Consider the following 21,581-nt stretch of genomic DNA (forward strand, 5'->3'; position numbering starts at 1 on the left):
TAACGACAAAATGCTGAAAAATCAACATGTTTTTGCACTTCGTCATAAACTATTGTCATCAGAGTGGCACAGTGTAATTAAATATGAGACTGTATGTGCTGAAAGAAAAAATGGGTGGAAAATAGCAGTATTTGGCAGTTAAATCCTGTTTTGTTTTGTTTTTTCTTTTTTGAGTTGTGTTTGGTTGGAGATTTTGTGCATCAGCGAGATAGCTGATTGATACACAGTGGTCACAAACCCTCAGGTGTCTCATTGCGATAATATTAGATAAAAGTGGGACACTTATTTCAGTTTTTGGGGGGCAGTTTTGTGTTGCCTGGTATTGATCTATGGTTTTAAAAATCGAAGAGATTTTTTTTATGAAGAAAGACTTTATTTTATTGTGTGGGAGATCGGATGACTTCTCTTTAGAAAAAAAAATATTGCGTAATTTCCTTGTTTAGTCATGGAGTCAAGTGAAAATGGAGATAAAGGATTGAACGGAGAAACAGTGATTGGCAGTGGAGATAATGAGACTCATGTGGAAGACACAGAGAGTTCCACTTTGTTATCCACTTCCACACCTGGAAGTGGAGAGGAGGAGGGTGGAAATTTAGTGCATGGAAGTGGAGGGTTTAGGAGCAAATTCCAGGTCACCCCAGCTATTGTTGTTCATGAGGTGGGAATAGATCAAAATGGTAAACCATACAAAGTGGATATTGATGATGAGCATGGTAAATAATCCTTTAATAATCTTGTGAATAGTAATGATAAATAGGGGAGGAGGTTTGGGGGAAAAGGGGGGGTTAATACATGTATACTATGATATATTGTGTAAGGCAAATACTGTTTTGAAAATATTATAGATGATAAAGGTGTTATCTCTATGGCATGAGGAAGTTGAGGGTACAAAATATGTATATATTGCAATACAGTAAGATATTTGGATGGCTGTAAAAATTTTACTTATTTTGATCGAATAAAAAAAAACCAGTTGCCATCTTGGCAAATTTGAGCATCTATAATAAACAAACCCAGATGAGATCTTGACATGTTCAAGAATTTATTCAGTTGTCTCAAAGTACATGAAATGGGCAATAAGTTGTTAACAAAATAAAATTCGCAGATATTGAAAATGGAATTGATTTTCTATTTTATTTAGACAGGCGAAATAGAAACAGATCTCTAATAAAAAGTATGTTCTCATATTGCATGTACATGTTATATGCTGAGATGCTTTGTGAAGTTTTGAGATATGCAGTGACCTGTGACCAAGTTGCAACATATATATGTCATTGTGAACTATGTAATAGATACCAGAAAAGTGTTCTGTCTATGTACACTTTCAAGACATTTAAAAGATGACAACAATAAAACTACAGAGCTTTTTTAAAGAAATTTATTATGATTTGTTTCATAAAGAAAAAATGCAGTGCAGTTTTTGTTGTAAACAATTTTGTTGCACTGTGGAAAAAAAACCTCCAATCAGTTTAATGAGCTGACTGCTTTTGACATCAATATCTTCAGTTTAAAACCCAGCTGTGTAAAGATGTTTTCTTTTTTTTTTTCCAATTCATCGATTGTTTTGACTAGGAACATTGTAATTCCATCAGTGAAATATAAACATGCAGATTTTATATATCTTGTTAACTTCAGATGTCTCAACTCAATAAGATGTACAGGGTTTACGTGGAATGTTTTGAGAGCTAGAGTAGCACTGGTTATGTCATATACAATGTACCTGGTTAATAGAGGTCTATTGAGACATAGAAAAATGCACTTTTCGTAGGAATAAACTATAATCTTTAAATTTGATTTGAGCAGATGAATGCATGCACTTTTAGGTGATAAAAAAGATAAACAATGCAAAGTCTTTAAGACTCCAGTAATTAGTGCTTCAGATGATATGACAAATTGTATATGATATTAAGTGCAATCAAATCTGTTTTTCTTTTATTTCTGTTTGTTTGTTTTTGTGTTTGTATTTTTGTCTGATAAAGCAGATGAAAATAATAGGGAAAAGCTTGCAGTCTTTATTCCAGTTTAACCAAAGAGAAATCTGGAAGGTTCAGGAATTGTGTATTGCAATGTTTGTTGTTGCCAAGAACTAATTGCCTTGGAGAACACACAGTGTTTGTACTAAATGCAGAAAGCAGATTGGAGGCTTGATTTAAGCAAGCTTAAATCTTGTTAATTTGTCATTTCTGTATGTTATGTTGCACTCAGTGTGAAAATTATGAATTATAAACATGTAATCAAAGCTGATATTTTATTGATCTTATCTGCATGGTCAAATTTGTGAGGTCCTCGAAAATGAGTTTCAGATTAGAATTTTGATGTTTATAAAGGATTGTTTTTGGAAATGGAAAATGTAGTATTCTCATTAGTTGCAGCAAATGCTTAGACGATCATGTCTGCCAAAGTGTAACCTTACGTTGAAGACTTATGTTGCTAAATGACATTCTTATTAAAGTCTCAGATATTGAGCAAATATTTAATATGAAATGTGTAGACAAATCATTTTTCAAAGCATCCAGGTAAATACGTCTTTCTCTGTTGCATAACAGCATTTATTTGAGTAGTGATGTAGCTGAATTCTGCCTATTGCTGCTCATTATTTGCATCATTATCAAGAGATTAAAGATGAGCACAATATGACTTTCAAATTCAATAGATTTAAATGCCATGTTGTTCCCGGCTTTTTTGAAATTATTGAATTTAATTTTTATTGCATAAACTTAAAATTGCTCTTTAAAGTGTTCTCTGCTAACAATCATTGAAAAAACCCACTCTGGAACTTTGAAAAATTTTAATATATATTAATATGTAATATTTTTGAATAGTTAATTGTTAGTAATGTAATCTTTATTTGTATAGAAAATAAATTTATTTTTTAAATTGGTATGTAAGGTGTTCTGTAATTCAAAATATTATGCATATTGTATTTGTATTTACCAGAGTGCTTCTATTTTATTATTATCAAATATCAAAAAGCATTAACATCCCCTTGTTGGCATATACCATCAAAAGACAAATTTTATCCCACAATGATTTGCTAACAGGATTCTAGCTTAGAAAATCTTTCTTTCAAATTCAGTTCTGTTTCTTTCAAATTTGAAATAATTTATATTGAATAATAAATTCAAGTCATTCATATACTGGCAAGTCCCAGCTATAATTTGAAACTGAAGGGAAAAAAACTTGGCTTAATGGATCAAGATGGACTTTTTATTGATAAGTAGTAAGTACTTGCACTAAGATAATTAACAGTAATATTAATTTTAAAAAAGGCAAGACTCACATACGCAGTACAGTTAAGGTGCCAAATGGAAATATCGGCGAATTTTTTAGATAGAAAATACATTCTTTACAAGGATGGGCATTTCTTTTTAGGACTTTACTATTATCGGACAAATTCAATGTGGTTGAAAACTACATGTTGAGGACGATTAGATTTCTTATTTAGACTTATCACGTGATGTGGCAGTCACGTGATTTTAGCAAATATGCCTGAAGTATTGAGGTCATCTATAAATTCTAATATTGCAAGGGCATAACCAAGTTAAAAATCTAAGTTTAACACATAATTATTTTCAACACTCTTTGTAGTTTGTGAAAAGTGCTGTGAACCTATATTTTACTATCTAATTGCTAAAATTACATTTGTTAGACCGTATGTTGAATATTTTGCTGGTCAAGTACATTAAATATAAATATAATTAATTCATTTGCAAGATTTCAACAGGTTCGCAGCACTTTTCAAATATCTTCATACTTTTGAGTTTATGTGTAAAAGCTTGTCATAATTCATTGAGGGTATGCCCTTGCAATATATCGATTTATTACGACTTATCTATTACCTTTCAATGAATACGACAGTATTGCTTGTCTAGGGAATATACAGGAAGTATATGAATAAAATCATAAAATTGACATCGCATCCAAGTTAATGGCCTCTTATATATCTATAATTTATATTTTATTTTATTATAAAATACATTTTTCATTGTATAAATATAACTTGATCCGCCTCTCACTGCATACAAATTGCGTCAAATTTTACGATATGACGTCACATTGACAAGTGCATTGCAATCAGTGAATTGTTTATATATTGCTGTGTGGGATGTAACCAATGACAATAATGCATGCACTAGTTAGTATTGATGTAGTTTAAAGCTATTCAACAGTTTAAAATAGCAAATCACTTCATTTTGTGGTAATTTGAAGAACTTATATTTTTGTGTGATGTCATAGACAGTAAGCATTTCCCGTATAAATTAGGCCCCGCCTCCTTACTGCAGCCTTAACTGTGCTGCGTAAGCATATTATAATAAAAGAAATTACTAATAGATTTGTTTTAGTAATTGACTATAGCAGAGTAGCAAGGGTATTTGATGTTTTAAACATTTTCTTTAATTACTGCATATAGGGTTATTTTCGCCCATTCACTTTTGCAAGCAATTTTGCCCCATTTTAAATTTGGCCAGTCACAATTCTGTTTAAGAAATTATAAATTATACCATATTCTTTGAATTTGCCCCGTTTTAAATTCACCCACCCCTGAGTAGGGCGAAAGGGGGAAAATAAAACGGGGGGCAAAAATTTCCCTGTATACAGTATTACAAAGAAAATATTTAAAACGTTAAGTAGCTGCAGGTCTGTAACTAACTGGTTTAGATTTTTTTTTCCTGACCAGTGATTAAGCTACAATGAGTTTTATGATCTGTAGCTAGTGGCAATTATGTTGAAAGTTTCCAAAAGAGGCAATATATTATATAAATTGACATATTTCCAATTCCTATGTATTGATATGTACTTAATAATGATTGATGATGGTCATTATAATGTTAATTTCAGTATAAATGTTACCTGGAACAATAAAATTATGTGCAATGTTAGGTCATAATTACATACCTGTCTACTCTCCTGATTTGCCAATAATTTATACGATTTTTGACAAAATTTTCTGCATATAAAAGATGAATCTTACATACAAATTGATAGGAAACTAAAGAAAACATCCAGTTTAAGGTAGCCAGGTCTTTCATGGTGTAAAAGGGAAGATTACTATTCTCTTTAGAAAAGTGGAAAAGATTTTGCCTACATCCACATCATGGATGTATTACATCCACATCATGGATGTAGGCAAAAATCTGTCCACTTCTCTAAAGAGAATAGGAGGATTACCCAGTACATATACATATTCTTCATTATATTGGGGCTATCATCTTAACCACAGTGCAAATAAAAGTGATTTGAAGGACCGTTATTATGGTGATAATAAGATGATAGTTTGTTGAAATGATAGGTAAAAGTACTATCAAGGGTGTTTGACCACAGTAACAGTGCAGGTCGAACTGAAAATAAATATTGTTTACTATGGAGATCCCAGATCTCTTCACTGTAAAAGACATAATGAAAGAGGCAAGCTGGAAAAGAATTGTCCGTCTCTCCAGAGAATGCTGAGTTTACAGAACACTGCATTTTATTGATAGATGGAACGGAAGTGCCTATCAGTCATTGGCTATAAAATTGTCTCTTTGCACTCCAACTGTGATGGAAACAATTGACAATCATAATGGAAAGCAATGATGGATCAACGCTTTCATTTTTCATTTGAAGAATAAAGATTTTTCAGTAAATAATGGTTATTGGAAGGGAATCAAATGACTAGCCTTTCATTTTGAAAGAGAGATTGTTTGAATTTGAACAGATTTGTTATTTTCAACCTATAATTTTTTTTTTATTGGAATATTTGATTCACGAATTTCAAGAAAACAAAAGATTCAGATCCTATAATCTCTCTAGGGATATAACACATTTTTGTTGTAGTTGCTGCCATTTAATATGTAGAATCTTTACATAGTACCCTAATGTTAAACTGAGAGCACATACTCCTATTTTGGATTACTGACATAAATTATAAACTCTTCCAAATCTGGTACCTGATTCTTGGTTCTTTATCCTGACATGGTCACAGATCAAGTAGTCCTGCATGGACATATAACTTTGATTAACTTAAATGCAACAGGAGATTATTGTTTGCTTAATTAATTATTAACCTTTAACTTTGACTAAATGTTTTCTGTGATGGAGATATTGATCTGTATAATTCTAAAGTTCTGATGTTTGATTGTGAAATTAGAATTAAAAGAAAAAAATAGTTGCAAGAATAGAGCACTTTCAATTTATTAACCTTTTTTGAGAAAGTATTTTCACCTAAATAATTTTCAGACTTTGATAGCATTTTGTGTTTAATTTCCATTTTTATGATGATTGTCCCAGCCAAAGAAGTAATTGAACTGGCTTTTTTTCCCTCAAGGAGTAGAATCATTTCCTTCCTCGGTACATGTACCATATGTGGTATACTAGACCTATTTTGGTTGCTTAAATGATGAATAATTTAGATCTCTTGACTTTTAAAAGAAGATATGCATGTACATCTTGCACTTGCTGATCTTAGTGGAAAATTCAGACGTTCCGTACAGAATACTTTTAGAATGTATAGGCAACAAACTGTGTTTTGGGTGCAGAATTTAAGCATCATTTAATGAAACTAAACAAATTAAATAAATAAATAAAAGCTTTCTTTAAATGTTGTAAGCATATAGAAAATATTTCTGTATCTTTAAGTCTGGAATAGACATTGAAGGTATTGATAGCCCATTATTTGCCTCTTGCTATAATTATATAAAGCTTTAGCTTTTCTGTAAATATATATTTATGACCTTACATCAAAAGCAATGTATCTACAGCCTTGATTCCTTGGAGTATTGGTATAAACCTCTGATTTGTGAGATGTTTATTAATTACAGTAATGAATCCAATCATCATTATAGTCACACAAACAGTGGAAATAAGAATCCATACATTACAGTGGTCCATATTCAACATTGAAATATAATTGTAGATCTTATTCATATACATATAACATTATGCTCAGCATTGATATCTTACAGTGTATAACAGACATATAAATTGGTTAACAAAATTCTGTCAGCAAATTTGATGCAAAAACATATCACAGATATATAAATTGGTTAACAAAATTCTGATGGCAAATTTGATGCAAAACAATCAACTTTTTGAATTTTTTCAAAGACATTTTCCATTACCAATTGATATGCAGTAATGTTTTATGTCAATTAAAAAAAAATGTTAAGATAATAAACTTCCTCTGAAGACTAATGGATTTATTCAGAATTGCAAAGTAAGGTTTACTTATTTTGAATTTATTTCAGTACCTGGTATATTGGTAACTTTTTTTGGAAAATTGAACATATGTGGAGATTTCCTATATAGATATGGTACCTATGAGACCAATTTGTAATTGTCAGATGCTGTACTTGTTTATTTGAATTTGAGAATTCAGGAAGAATAATCCTGAATTGCATGAATACTTGAACCAGAGGGTTCATCTGTTTTAAAGTACTTAACTGCTACACTGAGAAATTTTGTTTGTAAGTAAACAAAAGTTAAGCCCCCCCCCCCCCCCCCAAAAAAAAAAAAGATTAGATGGAGATGCATAATTTAGAATTGAGCAGAAATTTGCACTTTGCTTTTGAACAGAATGTACCTATTATAAAAAGAGATCAAGACAGAGTTGTCAACTTCAATGTGTTTGGAATCTTGCAAATTGATATTCATCAAGAATATTGCAAAGAAAGAATTCTGTTATAGCTGCATTATCCAACAACTGACACTGCCTTTTTAACCCAAATACTGACTTAATTTAATACAACATCTGGTAATATGATTTAATTACATGTAATAAATTCCCTCAGAATAGACAGTTCAATTTGATACATCAAAGTATATTATCACACAACTGATATTATTAAGTTACTAAACAATATCATCCACCGGAATGGCTACCTATTTCATCTGATTTTCTTTTTTGCACTTCGTAGTGTCTCGGGAAAATGCCAGTCTGGTGTCTGGGGGAAATGCAGTGGTGATTGTATGATAACACATTGTATAACTAACTCTAATTGCTGCATATATGTGCTTATTCTGAATAAAATCTCAATTTTCTGGATATCATGTTAATTCTGGTTTAAAAATAACAAATTTGGATAAAACAAAAATGATGCTGAGAACAAAGTGTTTGTTCGATCTTCAAAAAAGTGACATTATTTGCTAATTCATTGACACTTATGATACATTATTGGTTAATTTTTTTTTCCGAAACATTTCTTGGTAAACTATGTTCCTATAAATCTATATTGCTGTAAAACAATTCAAAGTTTATATAGCATTAATTTGTAATAAATCTGACTGTGATTCAGGACCTCCAGCACTTAGGTTACAATTTGCCTTTATTTATTGTAATTACAGACAAAATTAGATCCTAATCATTTAAACTCCAATTTTTATTATTTATTCAGCCAAAATAGAAGCAAAGGATTCAAATGTTTTATTTTTCGAATTTCATTCTCATTTCTCCTTGAAAGTTTTAATTGAAGCAAAATATTTATTAGCTTTATAAAGATTCTGAATGTGTTCACAAAACACCATGCTTGATATCATTGACTTTTAATTTTGACATATAATGTGATGGCTGGGATAGGGAGGAGGTGATTGAACTCCAATGACTTTCAATTAGCCTGAAACCCAAGAGATATATCCAGTACTAAACCATGTGAAATTTTCCCACAGAAATATTTTACCCCATTATCCATGCATTCTGAGAGTGCACTGCACACTAAAAATCCACTTCCTTGCCTATAATCGTGCTGATTCTGAAACACCTATTTTATGACAGTTCAGCCTTAAGTTTCATGAATCTGATGGGGCTTGTGGCTTCTGCTGTTTTGTAAATCCTTAGAGAATTAGATGTGTTTTGAAGCAAGTAACTTGAAAGCATCCTGGGATCAGCCATGCTTTGGTTTTCTTCTTTCTTGTTCAGTAGCCAGACAGATTGGGAATCACACACTCTGTTTCGCAGGGAGTGATTCTTATAATTACCTGATGTGCCTTAATCAAAAAACATTTTTTTTTTTGCCTGCTGAAGATTTCTTACACTGACAAGGAACAATACTGATCTCTTATAGGACATCTTATAAGGAAAACACAAATCTTTCCCTACTAATTTTATTCAGGAATTATATTTAATGATTTTTAAAAAGATCATCTATAAGTGTCCAATTTTAGTACTTGAAGTTATATAATACAAGTACTTAATTTTACAACATTTGATAATTTTATCAATTTCACCTGACTGCATGAATGAAAATAATACCAAAAATATAATTATCATTTACAGCTACTGTAGATCAAAAAAATATTAAAGGATATATTTTTTTTTCATGTAATGGACAAAATGAAAATAACGTTAAATTTTTTTTAATAGTGTTGTGCATGAAGTAGATTTTGTTGCATAAACTGAAATATTTTTCAGCTCTCTTTTGTTCAATAAATTTAAGGTGAGGACACTTCCCGTAATTTGGACAATAATCCCTTGGCAAGCAATGATGAACTGGAATCTCCTTACTCACAGCAGATGGAGCTGTATGCAGTAAGTACCGGTGTAGCATAATATATTGATACCGCGATATGTTGAATCTGGGTTCAATATATCGCATATTTTGAACCTGGGTTCAATATTTTATGGGGGGTTCAATATTTTGCAACGATATTTTGAACCAGGGTTCAAAATATTGTGGGGTTCAATATATTATATGACACTGGTATCCAACTTGTTTAATTGTTTGGACTCGAGCATATATAATACATTTATGGCTCGTACTGTATATTTTACATCAGAGCAAGCATTAACATAGGACAGTCTGGAAAATTTTAGAGTTTGATTGGTCCTCACAGCATTTTCTATGATGAGTTATCTTTCTATTTGTCAGCATTATCCCAAAAAAGTCGAACTATAAGTGTGAAAAATATGTAAATAGTTGGTACTTCAATCTATTTACATATATGTGACTCACTTAATCAAGAAATTATTTTTCACATAATATATGCTATTTTTGCCCAAATAACCTTAAAAATGTTAACAGACATTAATTAAATTAGCCGATTGATAATGAAAGGAAAAAAAAATTCAGTTTTCAATTATTTGTTATTTCTCAAAACTTGTGATAGTAATTGCAAATAGTTATATTATATTTTTGATCATAAATAATAGAATATTCAAGTAATTTATCCATTTATTTGCCAATTTATATCAACTTGCATCTAGAGTTTGACTGTTTAATGGGTATAATATCAACAATTATTAGATTATTTTATGGCATAGTCATTATTTTTTAAAATATGTTAAGTACTTTATACAATCAAATCACAAAAATTTAGAAATGCCTGGGTAAAATTGATGTATTATATCAGCAAATTTGATTTGTGGGAATTCTTAAAAGACTTGTATCTTGTAGGATGATCTGCATGAAAGAGGAAAAATCTCTCAAATTCTCAACCGCATTGCCAATTACCAAGGTGGTGTGGAACCCAATATCAGTGAAAATTACAAGTCCAGACCAAAGACGGTATGTGGATCTGTAAATAATAGATGTTGCAAGGAAGTATTTTGGGGCATCATTAAATTGGAGGCCCTCAGAAATGAAACATGAAGATGAACAAATGGAATTGTAAAGTAGCACCCTTACAGAGTCATGTTTTTTTTTTTATCTGGAAGTGCTGATGGTATTGGCTACCAACTTTTCAATATTTAAAGACAAATTTTGTCTTAGATAAGAAATTTTCTTATTGATTTTATTTATTTATAACCCCTAGCTATTCTTTTTTTTTTGAAATGCCTGAATCAGCAAATTGCTCATGAAATTTATTCCAATTCAGCTGCATTTTGATGCAACCTTAATTGAACCTTCTAGCTATACAGCTATAGATTGTAAAGGGGGGAAAACACAGTCATAAATTTATTTAAAAAAAAAAAACTTTCCCATTTGGTAAAATTTTAGTATGATGTGTGATCTCTATTCCATTTGGAGGCATTCAGGGAGTTATAAAACAAGTGGTTGATAGATTTACTGTCTGGATCTGGTATTGAATCCTGATTTTTCTCTTACGGCTCAAATTGATTTTGCCAGATTATTTATTCATGTGTTGAGAAAGCTAGAAATTTAAGGGGGTCTACCACAACATACAGAATTTTTTTTTCGGTTTCCACTTTGTCAGGTCAATAAATTTTTGAACTGCATTTTGGTAGTATTTTAACTAAGTTCATTCAAAGAAAAGTAGTGTTACTTAGAAATGAAGTTTTGTATACATTTTGGTCACTGGAATGACCAGTTTTAAACAATCTTTGTTTTTTTAGGGTGATGAACAGGTAGTCAGATGTTGTTTTTAATTAGCACCCATGTTTTGAGCATGAAAATTTCCATAATTTTTTAAGTCTCCATCTGAACCCATTTTCAGAAACTTCTGATCAACATCCTTGCTGTTGTCTTTTGGCTCAGTCTAAAACTTAACATGTTGTCAAAATTAATATAGCATCACTTTATATTGTTGAATCAGGTTTTTCTTTGCATGACAATTTAAAGCTAAATTTTTTACCCCGAACTGAATAATGAGAGAAGATCCCTTTAGGTTATCTTCAAAATAGCATTTAAATAGTTGTTGCTCCATGCTGCTATAGTTCCGTAATTTAAAGGTATTGTGAAAATTTTTAAGTCTTGCAGATCATTTATATAATAATGAAGGTAGATCTGTTTAAGAATCAAGGTATATATGAAGATGTAATGGTTTGGGCGATGGATATTGGCCTGGGTAGCTCATTAGGTACTGACTAGTGATGCAGGGGTCCTGGGTTCGATTTCCTTTCTAGTCAAACATTTTCTCCTTTTCTGTCACCAGGGTTGTCCCGAAGACCCGGGGGCCAGGGAATTTCCCCTCCTATAATGATGTAATCCTCCGGTTATTTTGGTATTCCTCCTAAACTCCTCATTAGGGGAGGAACTCCAGATCCCCTTCTATTTTTTAAATGTCCCCTTCTATTTCAATTCTTAGGGATAACCCTGGTCACAAAGTGTTGGGTGAGTGATTTGTTATAAGACTAAAATACAGAAAAATCTGATTTTACGCCAGCTGAATAAAAGAAAACTTGACTTACCATGATCATGCTTTGGCTTTCTTAAATACATATTTGAGAAATTTTAATTTTTTGACCAACTTTTGATTGTTTGCTATGATGCTTAAAGTTTACTGGCTAGAATGAGATTGATGCATGTTAATCAAATGTCAGCATTTTTTAACTACAGGGTATAATGGGCATTAGTTTTGATGAATATTTCCAACTCGCTACTGGCCACTCAAATTCTTATTTGTGAAATCAAAGGCATGCATTTATTGCTCGATACAACAATTTTGCTTTAGTTAATGGACACATCATGGTTTTTCTTCTTCTTTTTTTTTTGTTTCTTTACGACATTTTCACAATTTATATTTGAAGATGATAAATTGGAAGTATAACTTGAAAACAACTGTGGGCTGGTAGTTTTCTTCAAGTCCTGCAGTAATATTTGAGTAAAGATATAATTGACTAGCTGATTCAAAATAAATCTATAAATCTTGACCAAAATTTCTTCTTGTGTAACTAGCTAACATTAATGCATAACAAAGATGCATTTGAAAAAAAAACTTTTTTACATTTCCAGTAGTAAAGTCTTGTAATTTACCTGTTGAATAAGTAAACATTTATGTTTTCAAAGACATGCTTTTTTTTAAAGTGAAAATAACATTTGTTTCAAGACTCTCCATCCATAGATAATGGAAGTGAATTATAACCATCCTTACACTGACTAAAACTGCCAAAATTGCACCAATTTTTTGTTAAAATCTATGTTTACAATTTTCAATCTCCCAGTCATTTAGCTATGACATCTCACAACTGCTCAGCTATGACATTATAGCATATGCCACTGCATTACGAAAAGACAGCTATTATAGGTGATAAGTGCAAAAGAAAAAAAAAAAAACAAAGTAATAAACGGAAAATTCCATGTTTTGTAGTTATATATGGAGTTTATTTCACTCATGATACAGGATATTTTGGTATTTTAACTCTCGCTTCACACTTATGAAAATATCAAAACATCCTGTCCAACGTCTCTTGAAATAAATTCCATATCCAACTAAAAAACAATGGATATCGTTTATGCCTCTATGTACATTTATTTAACAATAAAAATTGTCCTAAATACAAACAATTTATACCACATCAATGTAACTTGTGGAAGACTCAAAATATAGGGTAAAGAAAGTTTAGAACTCCTATAATATTTCACCTAATTTTACTTTTGAAGTGGTTAGAAAATAGCGCAAAGGAAACAACTTTCTAGAACAAAATAAAGATGTTCAGTTGTGATTATCTAGTAAAATGATTCCATGTTTTATTGTAGATGATTAAGTATGATTCCATATTTTATGTTCTGTAGGTAAAGCTGGGAACTCTATTAGGGGTATACCTCCCCACTATACAAAACATTTTTGGAGTGCTGCTGTTTATTCGTATGACATGGATTGTAGGGATGGCTGGAGCATTAGAGAGTCTGGGAATAGTCATTATTTGTTGTTTTACAGTGAGTATTCACACATGATTAGAAAAAAATTCTTATGAAATATTTTTGAATCGTGTAATCATGCGAATTAATTATCTTTATTTTTTTTATCTTACCTTGGCCATGCAAAATTTGATAAACTTTGCCTCAGATGGGGACATATAAGACCAAATAAACTTTTGGAAAATACGTTTATCTCTGAGGGTAAATTTCGCAATACTTATGTATTTTTTTTTTTGTAATTTGCATTTAGATTTGTTAATGCACTTGATGTTTGAGTCAGTTAAACAAGCATTAACAAGCGTGTAAGCTTTTTATTGACGTCACAATGGAATGATGCAAAAACAGATTAAGCATTTAAAGTTTCGTGATGTATTTCTTAAATCAAAAAAAGCAAAACCCATCAAATAAGATGTATACATCAAATAAAATGCATTAAATTCTTTAGAATGGGAATAACTATTTTCTCATTTGTTATTTGCAACTTAATGCTGATTCAATGTTTGCAAACATCCATTTTACGGGCTCTACTGATGCATTGCCGGTAAAACTCAGTTTGCGACCAATAAATCAGCATTACCAGTAATTGTTGCAAATAACAAACGAGAAGACAGTTATGCCCTAAGTATAGACATTTTTTCTGCTTTGTTATATTTTTCACAGGACCTAAGCACCAGCAATTTATAAATAAATACTATTAAACCCCAGATTATTCAGTCGTTTCTTTTTGAGAGGAATCCACATGACATTCATGTTTTGGATTTCATGATTTATTGTTAACGACAAATAATTTGAACTTAAATTAAGGTAAAAAAAATCATAAAGAGTGGTACTTCCTTTTCCAGACTTTTCTGACTGCCATATCTATGAGTGCCATAGCAACCAATGGTGTTGTACCAGCAGGTGGGTCGTACTTCATGATTTCTCGTGCCCTGGGGCCAGAGTTTGGGGGAGCTGTAGGGGTGCTATTCTATCTTGGAACCTCAGTGGCATCTTCCATGTATATTATAGGAGCCGTGGAAATTCTAGTGGTAGGCAAACTTTTTATAGAAACTCTGGGTTTTTTTTTTTAAATTTGTACATTTATTTCACTTAAAAGTTGTATTACAACATACATGCTTTAAACAAATATTTTTTTGCAAGTGACAAATATTTGCAAGCTTTGCAATCTTCTTTTACACAGAAATAAATTCTAGCCACAAGCCATTCATTTCTATGTTTCTTCATCTGCAAAAATTAAATGCTCACAGAGATGGATTTAAAACTTAAAAATCATGAATAAAAGTTGTTGCTCACAATAATTGGATTACAGTTATTTGTGAGTTTCGATTCACATTGTCAAAAAGGCAACAAATCTTTTCACAAAAAATATTTCTGTAAAGAAATTTTAGTTTTAAAGTTAGAGAATAGCTAGTCTGGTTTGCAGAAGATTAAACAAATGGTATTCTTTCTTTCAGAAATTTATTGCACCTGTCTTGTCAATTTTTGGAGATGTAACCATAGAGGCCAATGCTTTCAATGCCTACAGAATATATGGCACTGTGATACTTCTTATCCTAGCTCTTATCGTTTTTGTTGGGGTGCGATTTGTCAGCAAGTTTGCAGCCCTTTCACTTGCTTGTGTCATTCTGTCCATTCTATGTATATACATTGGTATATTTGCTGCCACAAAGGATGATAATGTTCGGTAAGTGAATGACATTATCAGGGAATCTATTTCACAGTGAAATGAAAAAGTTTGTTCCAAGTTTCAAGCAAACAAATTTGAAATTCACACTGACAGGAAAACAGTTAGCAAGAAGTTTCCTGAAAACAATTTTGAAATTTACAAGCTGAAATCTTATATGAAACATACATCAAGTTTCCTGCAAGCAGATCTGAAATTTTCTTTGCGAGCTAAAGATTTCTGATGTGGTCCACTCCATTGACCTATTGTGTCATTTATATGTTGGGATAATTGATGTCACATGATCTGAAATCCAATCTCTATACCCATAGGTTGCATCGTTGACAAAAATAAAGTGTTTTAAAATTCAACAAATAAGGATCAAACGATGATAAATTGACAGGGTGCATATCTTTATAACTGCAATGTAGACACCAAATCACATTTTTATGCCCCGCCATAAATATGGCCGGGGCATATAGTGTTTGTCATGTCCGTCCTTCCGTCCTTCTGTCCTTCCGTCACACTTTGCGTTTAGCTCTGTTCAAAGCTCAGTTTCAAAGAAATTATCCAAGATATTTTTATCAAACTTCATATGTTGATACATAGTGATGAGAGCTTTTCAACTGCATCAACATTTTTTGACCTTGACCTTTCTTTTGACCTTGACCTCATTTTCTTAAATTAGTGTTTAGCTCAGTTTTAAAGATACCATTCAAGATAGTGTAATCAAACTTCATATGTTGATACATACTGATGTAAGCTATTCAACTGCATCAACATTTTTTGACCTTGACGTTGACCTCACTTTTCTTAAATTAGTGTTTAGCTCATTTTTAAAGATACCATTCAAGATAGTGTAATCAAACTTCATATTCTGATACGAACTGATGAGAGCTATTCAACTGCATCAACATTTTTTGACCTTGACCTTTCCTTTCACCTTGACCTCACTTTTCTTAAATTAGTGTCACACTTCATATGTTTATACATACTGAGGAGAGCTATTCCACTGCATCACTATTTTTTGACCTTGACCTTTCCTTTGACCTTGATCTCACTTTTCTTAAATTAGTGTTTAGCTCAGTTTTAAAGAAACCATTCATAATATTTTCATCAAACTTCATATGCTAATACATACTGATGTAACCTTTTCAATCTGCATCAACAATTTTTGACCTGGACCTTTCTTTTGACCTTGACCTCACTTTTCTTAAATTAGTGTCAAACTTCATATGCTGATACATACTGATGTAAGCTATTCAACTGCATCAATTTTTTTCACCTTGACCTTTCCTTTGACCTTGACCTCACTTTTCTCAATTTGTGTTAAAATGTTTCATTACTAATATACCCTCGGCGGGGCATTCATGTCCTATGGACATATTTCTAGTATTAAAAAAGTTATGCAACCATAACCACTTTAGTCTTAAAAATTTGTTCATTATTAAAATACAGTAGATTGAAGTACTTTTTAGATTTTCCAGATTATGTAGTTAATTTTAGCTATATTTTAAACAAATTACCGGTAGCATGGATGATGTATCTAGGGCTGGACACTTCCAGACTTGCTTTGGATTCTAAATCTGTCCTACATTTTCCAGATGAGTGACCAGGGTAATGTTTTTGGCATAGATGGTGCATCTAAGGATGAAAACTTCCAGATTTGCTTTGGATGTTGGAACTGTCAAAATTTTCTTGATTATTAAACAGGGTAAAAGTTTTTGGAGCAAATCTATTTTCAAGTAAATAAAAGTTCTACTTACACCAAACTTGCATGGATATTGATTTTGGGATGTACACTAACTAGAAAAAAAAATAATTTTAGATTTGCCTTACGTATAGATAACATTTGTCAAGGTGAACTTCGTAATCTTTGATTACCAATGTTTTCTGCATGGTGTTAATTTAGGGTATGGCTATGTATGCAGTCACCAATTTTTTGTGAAAATTTGCTGCAGCATACATTCTTAAAGTACATCAAAGGCAAATAGTGGCAATGAAAGGAATCTGCAAAATTATGAACCCCTGAAAAAAGTTCATTTATAGTATTTGAAGGTTCTGCCAACAACTTTTTCAGACTATGGGCCCTTGTTGGCCCCTGCTTTAGGTGTCTCTTAAGATGATGCAATAGTTTATATTAAACACCTATTGTCATTCCTGTTTCTTACTCAAAAGTCTAAGGAAGGTCACTAATTTTGCCCATTTCTGAATTTTTTCATCTTCAATTGAATTTTCATCAATCTTAAAGTACATTTTGTTTCAGAGAAAAAGAGTGCCTATCTACTGAATATATATTTATCATGCTTTTGTATCAGATGCATCTTGTGTATGAAAACCTCAGATAAGCTAGCTTTGCTCAAAATGAAAGTATCTCAAATTTGACAAAATTGCATCAAAATTGAGGAAATTTAAGAAAGTGTTATATTTTATCACCCTCTCGTTGCCTCTATGTTGGCTTTAAATCAACATTCAATGCTTTTTTTTTTCAAACAAGAATCATTTAAGATTCTTAATTACAAACTATAGAAATTTTGACACTTTTGATTGTTAAGTTAAATGAGGCCAAATGTGGCTGTTACTGTAGCTTTTCCTTTATGCCTGTTTTGACAACTCAAGAAAATTACTGGTTTCATTTATGAGAAAGAAGTTTGGCTCTTAATAGTATATTATCCTGATATTATCTCTACTACTATGCATTTCCATCTTCTAGGATATGTTACCTTGGAGATAGGCTGTTAACAAGTGACGTGGCGGAGACAAACGGAAGGTTTACATGTAGTAAGGACAACTATACAACACTGTATGCTAAACATTGCTTCAATGAGACGTGTGATGACTTCTTCAATGAACATGAAACTAGAGTGGTGGATGGAATTCCAGGGCTGGCCAGTGGTGTATTTCATGGTAAGCTGGTTTCATTCCCCAAAGATGGAGGAGAGAAACATTGTGTTTTTGACCTCTTTACATGTAGAACATGTATTTAATATTTATCAGTCTGTGATTATCTGTAAATATTTGTTTATTAATAAAACAAATATTAGAAAGTTTAATTTTGTAAATTTAAAAATGTTTGTTAGTTGTATATTTTGAGCACTTTGTACCAAATAAGTAAGTAAGCTTGCAGTTCAAATTTATTTTGGTTTTAAGGTTCCTTTCAAAATTTAATGCAGAATACATAAGATTTCAATGATGGTGTTCTTTTGTACAGCCAATCTACACAACCGTTACACAGAAGAGGGTAAAATTATTGGCACTGACATGAAAGGTAACCGAGCCTATGGAGAAATCATTGCTGACATCACTTCCTCTTTTATGGTTTTGTTGGCTATTTATTTCCCATCAGTAACAGGTACATAAAATTCATTTTGATATTGATTTCAGTTTTTGTCACTGTGCATTTTTCACATGCTCAATCCAGTATTGTTCTCTAGCTGAATACTGAGTTAACATACTTAAATATTAAAATCTTTACTTTGAATGGTCTTCTGAATGAGATTTAACTTGTATATCAGTAAAAGAAATCATGTATGTTGTAAATGTACTTCCTTTTTTGTGTAAGATTGTTTCTGTACAAGCTGCAAAATGTTGTTGACATACAAATTACATTCATCATTACAACTTTGTTGTGCCTGTTACAGGTATAATGGCTGGTTCCAACAGGTCAGGAGATCTGGCAGATGCCTCCAAATCAATCCCAGCAGGAACCATTGCTGCTATTAGCACCACTTCTTTTGTTTGTGTCCTTTTCTGGAATTGACTCAGTTTGTGTTAAACTTGCAGAGTAGATATTTTTTGTATTGAGGGGTTATCTATGGGCATTGTAAATTGGCCCAATCCAGTCAGATTTTTCTGAATTAATATTGTTTAAATTAATGAAGAATAGGTAAAGAGGAACTCTTTTTGTCTCATTTGAATGAGATCATTTCTTGTACATCGTCGCAAGCACGGGTTTTGTGTCCATTCTATTTCCACAAAAATTCTCGAAATAGAATGGACACAAAACCTGTGGCTTGCGATGTTTCTTGTATAGACCTTGAACAACTTTTAGCAGAATAATGAAAAAAGCTTTTGTTTTTTAAACATGTATGTCAATTTGTAAATGTAGTAAATGTAAATTGAATAGGTTACTTCAAAACAAATTTTCGTAGAATTGCTGCATGTAAAACTGATGTGAAATTTCCTTAATGCACATTAGATTTTAGTTGCGTACTCTTCTTTGCTGGCACCATTGAAGGGGATTTGCTAAGAGATAAGTAAGTATCAATTAAATATCTGGTTATAGAGCTGACCAATCTGCATTAACCAGTCATGTGACTTTTGATGCTGTTTTCAGGACCCTTGACCTTTCTTTAATCTTTTGGCAGATTTGGAGAGAGTATAAATGGTGGTTTGGTTGTGGCGAAGTTGGCGTGGCCCACTGAGTGGGTGATTCTGATTGGGTCATTTTTGTCTACCCTGGGAGCTGGACTTCAAAGTCTCACAGGTAAAAAAAAAAAGCTGAAATCAAAACAATGAAAACAGTACATATTACATTTTATGAGTAAACCATAAACCATTGAGAGATGGATGCTGTAATGCTGTCATTTTTAGCTCACCTGAGCCAAAGGCTCAAGTGAGCTTTTCTGATCAAAATTTGTCCGTTGTCTGTCGTCGTTGGCGGCGGCGTCGTTGTCGTTAACTTTTCACATTTTCATCTTCTTCTCCAGAACCACTGGGCCAATTTCAATCAAACTTGGCACAAAGTATCCTTGGGTAAAGGGGATTCAAGTTTGTTCAAATGAAGGGCCACTCCCTCCTCAAAGGGGAGATAATTACGAAATAAAAAAAAATTAATGGCATTATTGAACAATCTTCTTCTCAAGAACCAATGGGCCAGGAAAGATGAAACTCATATGGAATTATTGTCAGGTAGTGTAGATTCAAGTTTGTTCAAATCATGACCCCCAGGGTAAGGGTGGGGCCACAATGGATGATCAAAGTTTAACATTGGTGTACATAGGAAAAATCTTCAAAAAATCTTCTTCTCAAGAACAGCAAAGCTTTGATTGGATATATTTTTTTGAAAGCATCTTCAGGTAGTGTAGATTCAAGTTTGTTCAAATCATGACCCCCGGGGTTAGGGTGGGGCCACAATGAACTTTCAAAGTTTTATATAGGAATATATAAGAAAAACCTTTAAAAATCTCAAGAACAGCAAAGCCACAGTTTGTAATATTTATATGGAAGCATCCTCAGATAGTATAGATTCAAATTTGTTCAAATCATGACCTGCAGAGGTAGGGTGGGGCCACAGTGAAAGTTCAAACTTGTAGAGAAAAAAGTCACAGTTAGTCAAAAAATTATGTAAGCAGTCTAGATTTAATTTTGTTCAAGTCATACCCCCCCCCCCCACTCCCTTTTAGGGGTAGTTTGGGACCATTTATGCATTTAAGCTTTTCAATACTAAACTGATTTTTCCTTTTTTCCTGGCCACAGTGCTCAGGTGAGCGATGTGGCCCCTGGGCCTCTTGTTTAAACTTGCACTATTTTATACAAAGGCAAGATATCTTAAAGAAAAGCTAGATATTAAAAGTTTTATTTTTAATGAAAAAAAGAACATTAAAATTTATTTGCATTGGAATATACAGATGTGACACTGATGTTTTTATAGGAGCACCTCGTTTGTTACAAGCCATCGCTAGTGATGGAGTTATCCCTTTCCTGAATGTGTTTGGGGTAACCACTAAGAGAGGGGAGCCTTTCCGGGCTCTTCTATTAACCGCCCTCATATCAGAGCTGGGAATCCTTGTGGCCAACCTTGACATGGTAGCACCCATCATCACCATGTAAGATTCCAAACTCCGGGACAATTTCAGATTTTTCTATGCAATTAAATTTTTGTTTTACATTTCATTTATCTTTTTTTGGGGGGGAGGACTTAACTGTTGTTTGACATGGCAGAAATAATTTTAAAAATTGTTAGAGTAGGTAATAGATTTGTCAATTTTCTCAGTATTTCGTTTTGTTCAGTGCTTCTTTAATTCATGCTTTATTAGATAGCTTACATTTTTTTCACCGTAGGTTCTTCCTGATGTGTTATGGATTCGTCAACATGGCGTGTGCTCTACAGACATTACTGAGAACTCCCAGCTGGAGGCCCCGATTCAAGTTCTACCACTGGTAAACTCATTTTATTTGTACCCAAATAAATTCTTTTTTAAAACAAGTCCAATCAACTGTGTTTCAAACTATCAATAAGATTTACTACCTCCTACAATGCATCATGACGTCAGCTCATTTGCTTTTTATCATAGAAAAACTATGCATTGTGATGTCACGTTTTTTACCCCCGGCTCAAGTCGGGTGTACAGAAATTTACACCCGACTTTGTAACCAGGCAAAGCTCATGTTACAAGCTACATAGGAAA

The 21,581-nt window shown here is 32.3% G+C and overlaps 1 protein-coding gene across 1 annotated transcript in view; it reads left to right on the forward strand.

Annotated features, from left to right (window-relative positions):
• Positions 1-21,581, forward strand: part of LOC133205333 (solute carrier family 12 member 4-like) — a 29,835-nt gene continuing 8,254 nt past the window's right edge. The window contains exons 1-14 of the mRNA XM_061341122.1: positions 1-713; positions 846-854; positions 9,408-9,499; positions 10,365-10,487; positions 13,383-13,526; positions 14,351-14,536; positions 14,963-15,192; positions 17,885-18,078; positions 18,383-18,523; positions 18,813-18,911; positions 19,370-19,427; positions 19,539-19,657; positions 20,825-20,999; positions 21,235-21,333. Of these exons, the coding sequence (XP_061197106.1) occupies positions 446-713; positions 846-854; positions 9,408-9,499; positions 10,365-10,487; positions 13,383-13,526; positions 14,351-14,536; positions 14,963-15,192; positions 17,885-18,078; positions 18,383-18,523; positions 18,813-18,911; positions 19,370-19,427; positions 19,539-19,657; positions 20,825-20,999; positions 21,235-21,333 (1,937 nt within the window). The 5' untranslated portion in view covers positions 1-445. The remainder of the gene's footprint in view (positions 714-845; positions 855-9,407; positions 9,500-10,364; positions 10,488-13,382; positions 13,527-14,350; positions 14,537-14,962; positions 15,193-17,884; positions 18,079-18,382; positions 18,524-18,812; positions 18,912-19,369; positions 19,428-19,538; positions 19,658-20,824; positions 21,000-21,234; positions 21,334-21,581) is intronic.

This window comes from Saccostrea echinata, unplaced genomic scaffold, assembly GCF_033153115.1.
Source record: "Saccostrea echinata isolate AGI-Se365-2 ecotype Australia unplaced genomic scaffold, CSIRO_AGI_Sech_v1 ptg000054l, whole genome shotgun sequence".
In the NCBI taxonomy this organism is placed as follows: Eukaryota; Metazoa; Mollusca; class Bivalvia; order Ostreida; family Ostreidae; genus Saccostrea; species Saccostrea echinata.